Source organism: Hemiscyllium ocellatum, chromosome 22 (genome assembly GCF_020745735.1).
Source record: "Hemiscyllium ocellatum isolate sHemOce1 chromosome 22, sHemOce1.pat.X.cur, whole genome shotgun sequence".
Taxonomy (NCBI): domain Eukaryota; kingdom Metazoa; phylum Chordata; class Chondrichthyes; order Orectolobiformes; family Hemiscylliidae; genus Hemiscyllium; species Hemiscyllium ocellatum.
Genome location: NC_083422.1, coordinates 57,823,877 through 57,842,510, shown reverse-complemented (window position 1 = coordinate 57,842,510; position 18,634 = coordinate 57,823,877). Strand labels below are relative to the sequence as shown.

Below are 18,634 nucleotides of genomic sequence, written 5' to 3'. Positions count from 1 at the left end.
ACAATTGTACATCCGTCTGGCGTCGGAGTAAAACGGGGAAGGTGGCTCACCTAGGGCGAACAAGGGAAATCCGGAACAGTGTTAAAGCCAAAGAGGAGGCATATTAATTGGCCAGAAAAAGCAGAAAATTGGAGCACAGGGAGAAATTTAAAATTCAGCAGAGGGCAGACAGCTTAATTCAGAGGGGAAAATAGAATATGAAAATAAGCTTGCAGGAAACAAAAACTGACTGCTAAAGCTTCTATAGAAATGTGAACAGAAAAAGACCGGTGAAGACAAATGTAGCTCCCTTGCAGTTAGAATCAGGTGAATTCATAATGGACAACAAAGAGATGGCAGATCAGTTGAACAAACACTTTGGATCAGTCTTCACTAAGGAGAACACAATCTTCAGGATATGCTAGGGGTCAGAAGGTCCATTTTAAGGAGAAACTAAAGGAAATTGTTATTAATCAGGAAATGGTATTGGGGAAACTGAAGGGATTAAAATCTGATAAATCCCCAGGGCACGATGCTCTGCATCCCAGAGTACTTAAGGAAGTGGCCCGAGAAATAGCGGATCCCCTGGTGGTGATCATTTTCCAGTATTCTGTAGATTCTGGAAGAGTTCTAATGGACTGGAGGGTAGGTAATGTAACTCCAGTCTTCAAAAACTGGAGGGAGAGAAAATGAGAGTTGTAGGCCAGATAGTCTGACATCAGTGGCACAGGAAAAATTGCTGGAGTCAATCATTAATGATGTAATAAGTTTGGAAAGCAGTGACAGAATCGATCCTAGTCAACGTGATTCACTAAGGGGAAATCATCAAGATTAGATTACTTACAGTGTGGAAACAGGCCCTTCGGCCCAACAAGTCCACACCGACCCGCCGAAGCGCAAACCACCCATACCCCTACATATACCCCTTACCTAACACTACGGGCAATTTAGCATGGCCAATTCACCTGACCCGCACATCTTTGTGACTGTGGGAGGAAACCGGAGCACCCGGAGGAAACCCACGCAGACACGGGGAGAACGTGCAAACTCCACACAGTCGGTCGCCTGAGGTGGGAATTGAACCCAGGTCCCTGGCGCTGTGAGGCAGCAGTGCTAACCACTGTACCACCGTGCCGCCCTAACTGCTCGACAAATCTGGATTTTTTTTTTTTGAGGATGTGACCTGCAGAGCAGACAATGGTGAATCAGTAGTTGTTGTGGATCTGGACTTTCAAAAGGCTTTTGATAAGGTTCCACCAAGAGATTAGTAAGGAAAATTAAAGCTCATGGCATCGGAGGTAATGTATTGACATGGATAAAGAACTGTTTGGCAGACAGGGAGCAGAGAGTTGGAATAAACAAGTCCTTTTCAGAGTGGCAGGCAGTGGCGAGTGGAGTGGCTCAGAGTTCAGTGCTGGGACCTCAGTTGTTCACAACATACATTAACAATTTGGATGAAGGAATTGAATGCAGTGTGTCCAAATTTACAGACGACACTAAGCTGGGTGTCAGTGTGCACTGTGAGGAGGATGTTAAGAGGTTGCAGGGTGACTTGCAGCATCCATATCAATTTTTGTGCGTTAATGTATTAATCATGCAGTTTATTGAGTGCTTAATGCATTAATGTTGACAGCTTGGATAAATATAAACAAAACTGACAGTAATTCACTAACAATTCAAAAAGAAAATTGTTGATTCAGTTGGCTTTCAGTACATCAACAGTCCTGTAATCCTGAGGGTATCATTTCTGCATTACCACCCTCCACAACTAATCAGAGGGCACAACTTCACCAGCTCAACACTGGAAATTTAATTTGATATTATCTACCAAATATGCATAGTTACTTAATTGCATGAAAATCACTAAAGTAAAGTTACTATCAGGAATGAATTCAATAAAATGATAATACACCAGAGAATAGTATTCAGAAAGTACAGTGATAACTCTGAATGAAAGGCATTTTATTAGGGCTTCACTTGCACTGTGAACATTAGCCAAGAGTGCTGTGCATTGCAAACAGTGAAGCAGACTATGCACTGTGCAATATTGATAACAAGTATGTTAACCTGTTAATACTGAATCAAGGTTTTTTCTATTAACAACAAATATTATCTTACATTCATTAAAACAGCAGATGGGGAAGTAATCACACTATGATATCAACGATAATGTTTTGCAGGAGAAATTCTGTTGTCAGTTTTTTTTATTTCAAACTGATACCGTCATATATTTATCTATAATGTTTTCATTTATTTGTAAATTAGGTGTTGCAGCAGAAAAACAACCAGCTCAAACTGGATAAAGGGCACAAACTTCATAATTCTGATCCGCATTACAGCCTGGGAACTAAAAATCCTTACAGAATCTTTTTTCTGGGGTACAAATAGATAATTTGAAGATTGCTTTTGTGCTTCATTAAGGCCAAAGCACTAATATTTTCAAGGAAGAGTTCTATATATTTCTGAGAGCTAAAAGATCAATGAGTATGCAGGAAAAGCAGGGAGAGAATATGGACCATGATCATATTGAATGATGGAGCAGACCTGACGGGTTTCAGCTATAGTGTTCAGGGTTTGAGCTAAAGGGAGAGGCTGAAGAGGCTGGGGCCATTTTCCCTGGAGCATCGGAAGCTATGGAGGGGCCTTAAAGAGGTTTATAAAATCATGAGGGGTATGGATAGGGTGATAGCCAAGGTCTTTTTCCCAAGTTAGGGGAATCCAAAATCAGAGGACAGTTTTAAGGCAAGAGGGAAAGATTTAAAGGAGATCCAAGTGCAACATTTTCATGCAGAGGTTGATGCTCATATGGAATAAGCTGCCAGAACAAGTAGTGAAAGCTGGTACAATTCCAACATTTAAAAGCCATCCAGATGGGTACATGAATAGGAAGTGTTTTGAGGGATATAGGCCATGTTCTGGCAAATGGAACTAGATTAATTTAGGATATCTGCTTAGCATGGATGAGTTGGATCAAAAGGTTGGTTTCCATGCTGTATATGTCTATGGCAAAAACAATGACTGCAGATGCTGGAAATCAGAGTCTAGATTAGAGAGGTGCTGGAAAAGCACAGCAGTTCAGGCAGCATCCAAGGATCAGTAAAATTGATGTTCTGGGCAAAAGCCCTTCATCAGGAATACAGGCAGAGAGCCTGAAGGGTGGAGAGATAAGTGAGAGGAGTGTGTATCTATGTATATATCTACGACTCTACGAAGGGCTGACTGGCCTAATATTGCTCCTATTTTCTTTGTTTCAATGTTTGTCTAACAAATACTTATCAGTTCATTTATCTACAGAAAAAGTCCAACTGGGCCTTTTTGTCTTTGCTGGGTTTCTGATACAGCCAGCCAAAGTTAATCTCATTACTTCATCCTCTTCTAACATACCCTTTATTGCTTATAAAAAACAATGTACATGTGAACAATTCACATTACCAAACAATCATTTCTAAATTTAAAATGATTCATTCAGGAATTCAGCTCACCTGAGGCCTACAAGGCCAACTTGAATAGGAGCGTTGAAAACTGGGAAACGCTGGGGGAAAAATAAAAAGAATATATCACATGTGGCACTCGAATTAAATTCTGTCTTTTCCATTTCAGATAAAACTGAAAACAAACTGAAAATTTATTATTATTCAATACCAGTAGCAAAAGTACCATCAGGGAGAGGGATGTAACAGATAGAACATAGAACGTTACAGCACAGTACAGACCCTTCGGCCCTCGATGTTGCACCAACCTGTGAAAATAATTTGATACCCATCTAACCTGCACCATTCCATTATTATCCTTATTTATGTCCAATGTTCTTTAAATGCCCTTAACGTTGGCGAGTCTACTCCTGTTGCAGGCAGGCCATTCCACGACCCTACTACTCAGTGAAGAGACTACCCCTGATATCTGTCCTAAATCTATCAACCCTCAATTTAAAGCTATTTCCTCTCGTATTAGTCTTCAACACCCAAGGAAAAAGGGTCTCACTGTCCACCCTATCTAACCCTCCGATCACCGTATACATCTCTATAAAGTCATTTCTCAACCTTCTTCTCTCAACTAAAACAGCCTTCGTTCCCTCAACCTTCCTCGTAAGACCTTCCCTCCATAATGGGCAACATCCTAGTAAATCTCCTCTGAACCCTTTCCAAAGCTTCCACATCCTTCCTACAATGCGGTGACCAGAACTGCACGCAATACTTCAGGTGCGACCTTACCAGTGTTTTGTACAGCTGAAGCATGACCTCGTGGATCCGAAACCCAATCCCCCTACCAATAAACGTCAACACACCATATGCCTTCTTAACAACCCTATCAACCTGGGTGGCAACTTGCAGGGATTTATGCACCTGGACACCGAGATCTCTGTTCATCTACACTGCCAAGAATTTTACCATTAGCCCAGTACTCTGTATTCCTGTTACTTCTTTCAAAGTGAACTACCTCACATTTTTCCGCATTAAACTCCATTTGCCACTTCTCAGCCCAGCTCTGCATCTTATCTATGTCCCTCTGTAACCCACAACATCCTCTGGTACTATCCACAACTCTGCCTATCTTAGTGTCACCCACAAATGTACTAACCCATCCTTCTACACCCACATCCAGGTCATTTATAAAAATGACAAATACCAGTGGCCCCAAAACAGATCCTTGCGGCACACCACTGGTAACTGAGCTCCAGGAAGAACATTCCCCATCAATCACCACACTGTCTTCTTTCAACTAGCCAATTTCTGATCTAAACTGCCAAGTCACTTTCAATCCCAAAACTCCATATTCTGTGCAATAGCCTACCATGAGGAATGTTATCAAATGCCTTATTGAAGATGTGTGGGGGGTGAAAAAAATAACTTGAGTTTGGTGAAAACACGAGTAAAGATAGATGGTGGATCCACTAGGAAACGCTTAGCTAATACGATCATTAAAAGGATTAAATGTACCACAGTCAAGTGAAGTTCAGCAATATTTTATAGCAAATACGAATTCTTGAACTGCTGGAGATTCAACCATGTATTTAGAGCTGGATTTTAACCAAAAAGAAAAATTAGAAACTGCAGTGTCGAACAGTTTTAAAGCCTGCAGGAACACAACTGACGAATTTGACAGCTCATGGATTTGTGCTTTTGCCTTTTTACTCCCATAATACATTCAATAACTTCAATCCTATATACAAAAAGTTTCACTTGCAATTTACATGTACTTAAAAACCTTACCTTTAAAAACGTTCGCTTTTCCAAAGCATTCATGATAATTGGAGGTATTGCTGCGGGTTAGAACACAGGATTATTTACAGACAATGCATGGAAATGAAACCAGTGTATATTTAAATTAACATTTATTCAGTTACTGAAACCATATATTAGGATATCTGAAGGGCCCTCCAGATTGTTCACTTGCTACTTATTAGGATAAATGCTTCAAGAGAAAATGTTTCAATTAAAACACTGGGATCATGTAATCTCAAAATTATTCATTTAGGCATTGCTTTACCTTTGTACTAATCTAAGAGACAGTTAGAAACCTTGCAGGTGTAAAGTGGAGTAAAATGGCATTGTAGTGGTAACTATTGGATTAGTAATGCTCTTGAAGCATAAGATCAACCCTGGACATGGCATCTGATGGCAGGACACCCACTGATGATGGTCAAGGGGTGATGTGTTCAAGGTTTCCAAGATATTAACAGGAAAAGACAGGGTAGATAAAAAATAAACTATTTCAACTGGTTGGGAATTCTAGAGCTAGGGTACAGAGTCTGAGAATTAGGGCCAGGCCACTCAGCAAAGATATTAGGAAGCGCGCGCACACACACACACACACACACACACACACACACACGGAGCTGTTTGGAACTTTCATCCACATGGTCGCCTAATTAGTAAAGTTAAATCACGGGATTCATTGCCAGCTTGCCAATTGGATACAAAATTGGCTTGATAATAGAAGAGAGGGTGATGGTGGAGGGCTGTGTTTTGGAGGGTTGTGACAGTGGCGCTCCACAGGGATGGATGCTGATTCCATTTTTGTTTGTCATTTATATAAACGATTTGGATGCAAATTTAGCAGACATGATTAGCAAGTTTGCAGGTGACATCAAAATTGGTGATATAGTTTACAGTGAAGGAGGTTATTTAAGATTACAAAGAGGTCCTAATCAATTGGGCCAATGGACTGAGGAGTGGCAGGTGGAATTTATTTTGAATAAATGCAAAGGTTTTGCAATTTTGGTAAAGCAAACAAGGGCAGGATTTATACAGTTAATGGTAGGGGCCCTGCGTTGTGTTGTCAAACAGAGAGACCTAGGAGTTCAGGTACATAGTTGTTTGAACATTGTGTCACAGGTAGGCAGGATGGTCAGGATGGTGTTTAGCACACTTGCCTTCATTGTTCAGACCATTAGGCGTTGGGACGTCACGTTAAGGTTGTATAGGATATTGGTGAGGCCACTTTTGGAGTGCTGTGTAGTTTCTGTCACCCTGTTATAATAAGAATATTACTAAACTGGAGAGGGTTCAGAAGAGATTTACCAAGATGGTGCCAGGACTGGAGGGTTTCAGTTATAAGGACAGGCTGGGACTTTTTTCAGTGGAGTGTAGGAGTTGAGGGGTAACCTTTTGGAAGTTTATAATATGATGAGAGCATTGATAAGGTGAATAGCAACGAACTTCTCCCTAAGGTAGGGGAGTTCAAAACTAAGGGGCATCATTCTATACAGAGATAAGATAGATTTAAAAGTGACATGGGGACAACATTTTCACACAGGGGATGGTTCATATGTGCTTTAAACTACTAGTGGAAGTAGACAAAAGTGAGGACTGCAGATGCTGGAAACCAGAGTCTAGATTAGAGTAGTGCTGGAAAAGCATAGCAGGTCAGGCAGCATCAGAGGAGCAAGAAAAATCAACATTTCTGGCAAAAGCCCTTCATCAGGAATGAGGCAGGGTTTTTGCCCAAAACGTCGATTATCCTGCTCCTCGGATGCTGCCTAACCTGCTGTGCTTTACTAGTGGAGGCAGTAGATGCAAATAGAGTTACAACGTTTAAAAGATATTTGGATACATACATGAATTGGAAAGCTTTACAGGGATACGGGTCAAATGCAGCTACGTGGGACTCGTTTAGTTTGGGAAACTTGGTCAGCATGGACAAGTTGGACCAAAGGGTCTGTTTCCATGTTTTACGACTTGTGACTCCATGACACACAAAGCAGTGGATGCCAGATCAGTTGTTAAATTTCAAATTTAAGACAATTAATTTTTATTAAGCAAAGGTATTAAGGGAAATGGGCTGAAGACGGGTATATGGACTTAAGCCACTAGTCACCCATGATCTCACTGAATGACGGAACAGGCTCGAGGGTGAACAGCCAACCTTTGTTCCTATAAGGAGTGGCAATGAAGTCTCCTTTTAATTTGCCTGAGTTGTAACCAGATCTAGGATTATAAATATAATTCTGTGTTGTTGTGATGACTCTAGTGTATTTCAAAAATGGCCATGTGGCCCAATTCCAGGATGGTCACCTTCATTCTAGGATGCTGCCAGTTTTGCAGGCCAGCCTGTGCCCCTGCTTCCAATTGGAGGGTAACTTCTACTAGGATTTGTGGCTCACAGTTTCCCATGAAAGAGTCATGAATCACGGTCTGCTACAAAAACCTTACCCATCTCCCTCATGCCTTTTCTATTCTCCTATCTATTCCAACTCATGGCACCGCCTACATGCATTCTTATAAATTCATTTCTAATTCATGCAAACACCCAGTTTCTCACTAACTGAAGAAACCCTCCAATCTCGTGATCCTTCTGTGACCATTTGTCTAATACATTGTATTTACGGAACCAAAGAGTCACTCAATGACAAGATTAGAATAAAAAACAATAAAAATTGTTGGAAGAACTCAGCAAATCTGGCAGCATCTGTGGAGAGAAATCAGAGTCAACATTTGGGGTCTGGTGCCTCTTCCTCAGAGATCTCAAATGTTAACTGATTTCTTTCCAGAGATGCTGCCAGTCCTGCAGATGCTGGAAATCCAAAACAAACAGAATGCTGGAGAAACTCAGAAGATCGGAGAGGAATTTGTATAGAAAAACAGAGGTATAGAAAAATCAGAGCAAATAAGCAAAATGTTTTGATTAACTGTAAAGCAAATTATAACATAAAATTTGACACTGGTATGGAACAAAACATAATTTTTTTTTAATCAAAGTGCAAACTTACATTTGAAACAAAACCAACCAGGTCCTTCCAGTAACAGTTCAGAAGATCAAAGGCTGCAGCTGATGCATTCATTCTGCCTTTTATTTTGAAATACCTTTTGGACAGATTTTCAATCCGCTTATTCTCAAATCTTCCTTTCTATAATCCTGATGACAGTATTAAATGGGCCTGTTTAAGAGGCAGCTGGTGATAGTCCAACTACAATTGTAGCCAACGATATTGTTCTTCTTTTTTGGGATGACTTTTCCAATTAGAATAAAGTTCAGTATATAATAAGGGGTGCCCAAGAATTTTATGGGTGTATTTATATCCATATGAAATATATTCTGCTTGTAAGAGAGAAAGACTGAAGATACTAAACTTCCATATTTTGAGACACATGTACGGATATGATTATTGCTACAAAGCAATAAGGTTAGTACAAGTTGAAATCTCTCTCTTGGAGCTCAATCTCAATTGCTTTGGAAGGTAACAACCACATTTTCTAGGTCTCTCAATTCTATGGAACCTCCTGTCACTGTGCAACTTGTAAAAGTAACCAATGGAAATTCTGATGGTGTTGACTTTTGTTAAGCAGGGCTGACTCTGACTTAGTGTTCCTAACAAGGAACATCACTAGTAATGTGCACAGGTCAGTAATTTGCAAGACGGCAGCAGTGAGTTTCTAACCATTGATTTTAGTGGAAGGCAGGTCACAGATCCTCAAATCAGAAATTTGTTACGTAATTTAGTCAATGACATCAATGCTATAGAAGTGTTCTAAAACAAATTTAACATCTTTCATCAATAGGAGGGCTGGTTTTCATAAATAATTGTGAATTAGTAAAGTTTGAACTTCAGACAGTCCTCTGGAGGCAGTATTTGACTTTGCAAAGGATTAACAAATGATACACTGTCTTCACATGTGACCCTATCATAGAAAGTCAGAGAGAAAGTAGGTCATTCAGCCCTTTTAACCTTCTCCGCCATTCATTACAATCAAAGCTGATCATTTATCTCATTGGTATGTTCCCATTTTTTAACCATAGCTTATGATCCTTTTAGACGTGGTTGGGTGACACAGCGGTTAGCACTGCTCCCTGACAGCACCAGAGGTCAGGGTTCAATTTCACCATCAGGCAACTGTGTGGAATTTGCACATTCACCCCATGTTTGCGTGAGTTTCCTCTGGGTGCTCCAGTTTCTTCCCACAGTCCAAAGATGTGCAGGTTAGGTTAATTAGGCATGGGAAATGCCAGGTTAAAGGGACAGAATGGCAGTGTGGATCTGGATGGGATGTTCTTCAAAGGGCCGAATGGCCTGCTTCCACATTGTAGAGGTTCTATGAATTGCTATATCAACTCCTCCTTGAAATGATAGAATATAGTATAACATAGATGTTAATTTTGGGAAAGCTGCAAAGAACCTCTAGGTTCAATTTGAACAAATTGGTGGCCTTTACAAAATATTTAAGGGCTCACTGAGTGTAAATGCAGTTAGCATTCAGATACAGAGTAAATAAAACCTCATGACACTTACAAGGAAGCCTACAGGCTCTTTATCTTCACATGAAAAAAAATGGACTTGCAAAACAGCTGAGTCACTCTAGTTTCTCTGCTCTTATAAAAATGATGCATAAAAGAGATAACGAATGGACCAGGTTTTGCCATTAGTTCGATCTTGATTACATTATCCTTGTCAGATCAGCCAGATGATGCAATAGCAAGATGATGGAGATGCCTTTATTTCCAATATTTCCAAGTCGGCATGCAGTGATGAAAAGATATTAGAGTATGTCACTGGGCTATATTAAGGTCGGATTACTCACAAGTACCACAAACACTGCTGCATGTTGGACCAGATTTAGTTGCATACATTACAAAGATTTTTGTTTGATGATTGTGATATCAAACCCATAAGTTCAACTGAAATGTTTTTGAATAGTAAATGGAGATTTTTTTTAAAAATACCTTTCATGCTACAGGAAGTTCTTAGTAGATAACCTATCCAAGTTAAGTAGAAACTTAAATATTTAAAAGTAAAAAATATTGTTTGGCCAAATCCCTTTCTATCTCCTCAGTTGAGATTAGGCATTTTGGAGGGGCCACGGTTGAATTTTAACAACGGTAATATGGGTTGATCGACAGCAGGCATTTCAGTGTGCCTACACAGTGACATTCACAAACAGAACTAAACTCACTGCTGTCAGGATTGCAGTCACAGGAAGTGGAAAAAGAAAATCACAAGTATAGCAGAAAACTCAGGAGACTACAAGTGCATTGGTGGGGGAGAATGAAGACAGATTTATTTTGATTTTAGCCATTCGATCCATAAAGGAAGTGATTTATACTGTCAGTCGTTCATTCAAACAAAAACAGTTGATATCCTTCTCATAGCAACATGCTCTACAAAGTATTTAGCCAATGGACGTAGATCTCCACTTGACAGTGTAATACATGTCTAACGAGGTATACAATGTCCTTTTGCTGGCTCCATGCCATGACAGTGCTGCAGGTCAAGTTGGTTCAGGGGCCCTGAATCTGCCAAGGTGCAAAACAAAAATCAAAGGGCACATTTCGTGGTGCAGTGGTAGATTACCTGCCCATGGACTGAGACCCAGATTGAAGTCCCACCTGCTGCAGAGGTATGTAATAACACCTTTGAATGGGCTGATTAGGCAAATAGGTTAATTTTTTTTGTAAAAATCAGCAACAAGCAGTTTGATGGAAGCAATCATCAACAGTGGAAAAAAGAAGAGGTCTGGCAGCCCTCATATGGTGTAGTTGGTTCCATCCAAGAGACCCAGGTTCAAGTCCTACCTGCTCCAAAGGTGTGTAATCACCTCTCAACAGCACTGATTAGAAAAATAGGTCCAGTTAAAAAAGCACGAAGACCAGAGATCCATTTAGAGTAGCACAGTGGTTCAGTGATCAGCATAGCTACCTCACAGCATCAGGGACCTGGTTTCAATTCCTGCCTCGGGTGACTGTCTCTCATGAAGTGTGCACATTCTGTGTCTGCACGGGTTTCCTCCGGGTGCTCCGGTTTCTTCCCTGACTCCAAAGATATGCTGGTTAGGTGGACTGGCCATGCTACATTGCCCATAGTGTTCAGAAATGTGCAGTTATGGTGGGTTAGCCATGGAAATTGCAGAGTAGGGCAATGGGTCTGGGTGGATTGCTCTTCAGGAGGTTGATGTGGACTCAGTGGGCCGAATGACCTGCTTCCACGCTTAAAGGGATTGCCATAGTTGTTGGTATGTTCGCCAAGCTTGGACATTGATTTGCAGACACCTTGTTCCCTGTCTAGGTGACATCTTAAGTGCTTTGGAGCCTTCTCTTAAGCGTTGCTGTACTGTCTCTTCTCGAATTTATTTGGTCCCTCCTGCTGCTTCCAGTTGCTGGTTCCCATTGTTCATTGTAGTGGTCAGTATATTGGGTTGAGGTCAATGTACTTGTTGATAGTGTCCATGGATGATGCCATACTTCTAGGAATTCTATGGCTGTCCTCTGTTTCGCTTGTCCTATGATTGTTGTGTTGCTCCAGTCAAATTTGTGGTCCTTGTCATCTGTGTGTATGGCTACAAGGGACAGCTGTCAAGGCATTTAGTTGCAAGCTGGTGTCCGTGGATGCGTATTGCAAATTGTCTCCTTACACAAACCTTGAACTGTAGGGAATTCTATGATTCTACCAGATGGAGCCCTCTTGTGGTACAGTCTCTATCCCTGGACTGACAGACGTGGGCTCAAGTCCCACCTGCTCCAGAGGTGTGTAATAACATCTCTGAACAAGTTGGTTAGAAAAATGCATTAAATTTAAAAAAAAAGACCAGAGTGTAGCCCATTTCCAATGCAAGCTCTGAGCATCATGTCAGTGTCGGGCTCTTTTCCTGTATTTGTACACGGATAGTGATTTGCCTGCTGCAGTCAGTTTGCCAGAGCCAATAACAGTGTTACTCAAAGAGGGAGAGTGTATCAAAAAAAACGAATAAGAATGTATGATTTAACTCAATTCAGGGCAATGTAGCCACCAGGCAGAAAGTACTCCTCCCTAACCGTTACACCCACTCAGAAATAAATCCTACAAGGTAAGCATCAATATAAAAGAAGGGAAGAAAAATTTACTTTATTAATCAGTCCCAACTTACCCATGGCAGGTAATGCCATACCAACCCGAGAGACCACCACCTGGGCAATGGCCTGCTGTGCTGCTTTTTGCGATTCCCCGAGACGATTCCCATTGATATCTGCAACTGGAATCCCAAACTTAAGTTCTCTGCAAACAAAAGAAATGATAAAATAATAAGGGGCATGATTCTGTGGTCACACAAGTCTATATTTACCATGTTTAAGCAACAGCAAAGCATTATGTTACATAAACATACCAGCCAAAAGGATGTCAGAAATCATTTACTGAAGGCAAATTTGTATTCAAATAATGGCAATTTTACACATCAAAAGTTGATACTGGCTAATTCATCTCAAGACCTGACCTCAAATGAAAAAAAACTTGCAATTTATAGCACCTTCCACCGCCTCAGAACATGCTAAAGTATTTGGCAGCCAAGGAAGCACCTGGAAGTGTTGTCACGGTGCACTGTAGAAAACATGGCCGCCAACAATATGATCAGATAATCAGCTTATGAAGTTGGTAGAAAGACAAATGTTTGCCAGCTGATTTCCCCAGCGCTTCTTCAAATAATGTTGCTGAATCTTTACCTCCACCAGTGTAAATAGCCTGGACATCGGGTTAAGGTCTCACATCAAGGACAGCATCTTCTATGATACCCCATTACCTTACTACTCTAATAAGCTGTCAACTCAGATCACAAACACAAGTCTCTGGAGCAAGGCTTACACAATTACCTTCTGACTCAGGTACTACTGCTAAGGCAGAATTGATAACTTAAGAAGAATTATAAATCCAAATCACCAGAGCTATCAGAAACACTCTCCATATATAAAAAAAAATCAAGTTTCTACAAACATTTTGCCGATTAAAAATATATAACTTGGGAGTTAAAGTATAGAATTAAGCTAGTTACAGAACTGAATTAACACTAGCAAAAGTGCAGTAATTACCTCTACCACAGAAGACAGGAAACCACTTGGGCTTTTCTGACAATTAGCAATGGCTTCAGAATTGTACTTTAAGTTCCCATGTGAGATGGTTCATTCTGAAGTTAAGGTCTCAAATCTAAATGGTCTCCGATAGATATACATTCCTCTAATGTATAAACACCCAATGGGAAAGGTTGAAACAACCCTGCGTGTTTCTTATAATATAGATATAGGAGAACCAGTGGATGCAATATATTTGAATTTTAAAGTGGCTTTTTAAAAAGGTTCCATGTGGGTTAGTAAGTAAAATTAGAACATGTGGGCTTTAAAAAAATCATTTGTGGGCATCTCTGGGGCCCAGCATTTATTGCCCATCTCTAGTTGCCCCTTGAGAAGGTAGGGGTAAGCTGTCTTCTTGAACCGCTGCAGTCCACCTTTATTAGATTGACCCATAATGTCCTTAGCAAAGGAGTTGTGGGATTTGGACCCAGCAATAGTGAAGGAATAGTGACATATTTCCAAGTCAGGATGGTGAGCAGCTTGGAGAGGAAACTGCAGGGGGTGGTGTTCCCATGTATCTACTTCCCTTGTCCTTCTGGATGGAAGTGGCTATGGGTTCAGGGATAAAATATAAATGTGGATCGAGAATTCATTAAAAACAGGAAGCAGATCGTAGGACTAAATGGGTCATTCTCAGGATGACAGACAGTTACTGTCAAGATTGTATAAAGATCAGTGCTGAGCACAGATATTAGTAATCTATATGAATAGTTAGATGTGCGAACCAATTATAATATTTGCTGATAACACAAAGCTGGTTGGGAATGTAAGTTGTGAGGAAGTTGCAAGGCAACTTCAAAAGACTTAGCCAGTCTAAGTGAATAAACATGAACACTAGAATATGATGTGATTAAATGTGAAGTTTACAACCTTGGTAGACAAAACAGAATATTTCTTAAATGGTGACAGGTTGAGAAGTATTGACGTCAAAAGGGAACCGGATGTCCTTGTTCATGAGTGTCTTAAAGCTGACATGTAGATGCAACAATCAGTAAAGAAGGCAAACCGATGTTGGTCTTCATTTCAAGGGGATTTGAGTATAGGCGTAACAATGTCTTGCTGCAATGTATAGACTCTTGGTGAGATTACAACTGGTGTATTGTGTATCGTTTTGGTTTCTTTATCTAATAGGGGATAAATCAGCCATGAGAGTATAATAGAAGTTCAATAGATTAATCTCTTCAATAGAACAATCCCAGGAATTAAAGAGACTGAGCCTGTAATCTCTAGCTTTTTTTTTGACAATATATAGTAATCTCATCGCAACTTGCAACATTTATTTGCGGCATGACAGGGTGGGTGTCAATAGGTTGTGTCCCCTGGTTGGTGAGTCAAGAAGCAGGGGACATAATCTCAGAATAAACATTAGCTATTTAAGACTGAGATGGAGGAATTTCTTCATTCAGAGGTTGGTGACATTTTGGCATTCTCTACCCAGAGGGCTGTACAAGTTCAATCGTTCAGTATCTTTAAGACAGAAAACATTTCCACAGAAAAAGGACATTAAGGGATTTGGAGATAGCACAGGAAGGTAGCATTAAGGTTGATGATCAACCATAATCTAACTGAAAGGCACTGCAGGCTTAATAGGCTGGATAGCCTACTCTTTTCTCTAAGTTAACTTCTAGGAACAAAATTAGTTGTTACATGAACCAATGCAGTCTAATTTAAAAAACCAGCTTGGATCTGTTGAGGGAAACCCATGATTAAGCAACTTGCTGGAGTTTTTGGAGAAGCAGCAGTGAGGGTTGATGAAGACAAATGTTGATACGGTATGCATGAATGCCCAAACACACTTGACATTGTACTACATAACAGACTGGAAACAGCTTGGGGAATAAAAGGAACAGGAACAACATGGATATGAAATTGGCTGAATAACAGGAAACAGAACCTACACTTTTCCATGCCGAACAGATATCCTAACCTAATCGAGTCCCATTTGACAGTACTTGGCCCAAATCCCTACAAACCCTTCCTATTCATATACCCATCAGATGTGCTCTAAATGCTGAATTTGTACCAGCCTCCTATACTTCCTCTGGCAGCTCATTCCATACACATACCACCCTCTGCTTGAAAAAGTTGTCCCTTAGGTCTCATATCTTTCCCCTCTCACCCTAAACCTATGGCCTCTAGTTCTGGACTCCCCAACCCCAGGGAAAAGACTTGTCTATTTATCCTATCCATGCCCCTCATGATTTTATAAACCTCTATCAGATCACCCCTCAGCCTCCGACACTCCGGGAAAACATCCCCAGCCTATTCAGTGTCTCCCTATACCTCAGATCCTCCAACCCTGGCAACATCCTTGTAAATCTTTTCTGAACCCTTCCACGTTTCACAACATCTTATACTCAATGCTCTGACCAACAAAGGAAAGCATACCAAACACCTTCTTCACTATCCTATGTAGCTGTGACTCCACTTTCAAGGAACTATGAACATGCACTCTAAGGTCTCTTGGTTCAGCAATGCTGCGTTGCACCTTATCATTAAGTGTATAAGTGCTGCTAAGATCTGCTTTTCCAAAATGCAGCTCCTTGCATTTATCTAAATTGAACACCATCTACCACTCCTCAGCCCATTGGCCCATTGGATCAAGATCCTATTGTAATCTGAGGTCACCTTCTTCGCTATCCACTACACCTCCAATTTTGGTGTCATTTGCAAACTTACTAATCATACCTATGTCCACATCCAAATCGTTAATATAAATGATGAAAAGTAGTGGACCCACATCGATCCTTGAGGCACTCCACTGGTCACAGGCCTCCAGTCTGAAAAGAGACCCTCTACCATCATCCTGTCTTCTACCTTTGAGCCAGTTCTGTATCCAAATGGCTAGTTCTCTTTGCGTTCCACGAGTTCTAACCTTGCTAACCAGTCACCCATGGGGAACATTGTTTAATGCCTTACTGAAGTCCATATAGATCACAAGCACTGCTTTACCCTCATCAATCCTCTTTGTTACTTCTTCAAAAAACTCAATTAAGTTTGTGAGACATGATTTCCCTTGCACAAAGCCATGTTGACTATCCCTAATCAGTCCTTGCCTTTCCAAATATATGTACATCCTGTCCCTCAAGATTCCCTCCAACTACTTGCCCACCACCGACTCATTGTCAGGCTCACTGGTCTATAGTTCCCTGGTTTGTCCTTACCACCTTTCTTAAATACTGGTACCACGTTTGCCAACCTCCAGTCTCCCAGCACCTCACCTGTGACTATTGATGATGCAAACATTTCAGCAAGAGGCCCAGCAATCACTTCTCTGGCTTCCTACAGAGTTTATGGGTACACCTGATCAGGTCCTGGGGATTTATCCACCTTTATGCATATCAAGACATCCAGCACTTCTCCTCTGCAATATGTACATTTTTCAAGATCTATTTCCCCACAATCTATATCTTCCATGTCTTTCTCTATAGTTAACACTGATGCAAAATATCAGTTTAGTATCTCCACCATCTCCTGCAGCTCCACACAAAGGCCGCCTTGCTGATCTTTAAGGGGCCCTATTGTCTCTCTAGTTACCACTTTGTCCTTAATATATTTTTAAAAACCCTTTGGATCCTCCTTAGCCTGTTTCCCAAAACTACCTCATGTCCCCTTTTTGCCTCCTGATTTCCCTCTTAAGTATACTCCTACTGCCTTTATACTCTTCTGAGGATTCACTCGATCTTTCCTGTCTATACCTGACATTATGCTTCCTTCTTTTTCTTAACCAAACCCACAATTTCTTTAGTCATCCAGCATTCCCTACACCTACCAGTCTTTTCTTTCACCCTAACAGGAACATACTGTCTCTGGACTCTCGTTATCTCATTTCTGAAGGTGTTTCATTTTCCAGCCATCCCTTCATCTACGAACATCTGCCCTCAATCAACTTTTGAAAGTTCTTGCCTAATACTGTCAAAATTGGCCTTTCTCCAATTTAGAACTTCAACTTTTAGATCTGGTCTATCCTTTTCCATCACTATTTTAAATCTAATAGAATTATGTCGCTGGCCCCAAAGTGCTCGCCCACTGACACCTCATTCACCTACCCTGCCTTCTTTCCAAGAGTAGGTCAGGTTTTGCATCTTCTCTAGTAGGTACATCCACATATTGAAATGAGAAAATTTTCTTGTACTCAGTTAACAAATTTCTCTCCATCTAAACCCTTAACACCATGTCTATGTTTGGAAAGTCAAAATCCCCACCATAACCACCCTATTATTCTTACAGATAACTGAAATTTTCTTACAAATTTGTTTCTCCATTTCCTGCTGATTATTAGGGGGTCTATAATACAATCCCAATAAGGTGATCATCTCTTTCTTATTTCTCAGTTCCACCCAAATAACGTCTCTGGATGTATTTCCAGGAATATCCTCCCTCAGCACAGCTATAATGCTATCCTTTATCAAAAATGCCCCCCCCCCCGCTCCCTTTCTATAACATTTGTACCTTGGAACATTAAGCTGCCCTTTTTGCCTATCCCTCAGCCTCGTTTCTGTAACTGCTATGATATCCTAGTCTCATGTTCCTAACCATGCCCTGAATTCATCTGCCTTCCCTGTTAGGTGTCTTGCATTGAAATAAATCTAGTTTAATTCATCAGTCCTACCTTGTTCTCTGCTTTATGCCTGCCTGCCCGTGTGTTTGACTTGATCCTTTTCCCAGCTGTACCAGTCTCAGATTGATCTCTTTCCTCACGACAGGGGAACCAATACCAATTACCCAAAAATCGGATTATCCAAAGGAGAGCTCGAGATCCTGACAGAAACATTACATCAAAGACATGTTTCCAACAGTGATCTTGTTTTTGGTTTACAGTGATTAAACAGACACAGTCTCCAAATGACTGACCTCCCGCCCTCTCTCTCCCCACACTTTCCCTGGAGCTCTACACAGGGGTGTACCCTAACCTCCACCCCCCCCCCCCCCCAGGAATAAAATCTCCAACACTGTCCTGTACAGGGCAAACGTGGTACCTGTGAGAAATCTGCAGTAAAATGATGTGTATGGGGCTGTGTGTGTGTACGCGCACGCTAGTTGGAAACTCACCCAGAAAGGCACTGCAGCAGCAGCAGCAGTCTTGTCACTGGTATCCAGTCCAGATGCCCCGGAGACGGGCCGGGTTGGATGGGGTGAGGGAGGGCACACACGTGCTTTGCGCTGGGGAATGGTGGCGGTGGTGGACTGGGTTGGAGGGCGGGGTGGGTTTGAACTGGGTTGGGGCAGGCAGGGGCTCGCACCCGGGTGTGTGTGTGCGCGCGCACATGCGCACATTTATATATTATATACATATATAGAGGGGGTTGGCATGTCGCACTCGCGCACTGTGCGCTGCTGCTGGTCT

The 18,634-nt window shown here is 41.2% G+C and overlaps 1 protein-coding gene across 3 annotated transcripts in view; it reads right to left on the bottom strand.

The window, feature by feature from the left end:
• Positions 1 to 18,634, bottom strand: part of sfxn3 (sideroflexin 3) — a 58,516-nt gene that overhangs the window by 11,188 nt on the left and 28,694 nt on the right. For all 3 annotated transcript variants that reach the window (XM_060842268.1, XM_060842266.1, XM_060842265.1), the window contains exons 7-9: positions 12,315 to 12,442; positions 5,190 to 5,239; positions 3,462 to 3,511 (exon numbers count right to left, since the gene is read on the bottom strand). In XM_060842268.1, coding sequence (XP_060698251.1) covers positions 3,462 to 3,511; positions 5,190 to 5,239; positions 12,315 to 12,442 — 228 coding nt within the window. The remainder of the gene's footprint in view (positions 1 to 3,461; positions 3,512 to 5,189; positions 5,240 to 12,314; positions 12,443 to 18,634) is intronic.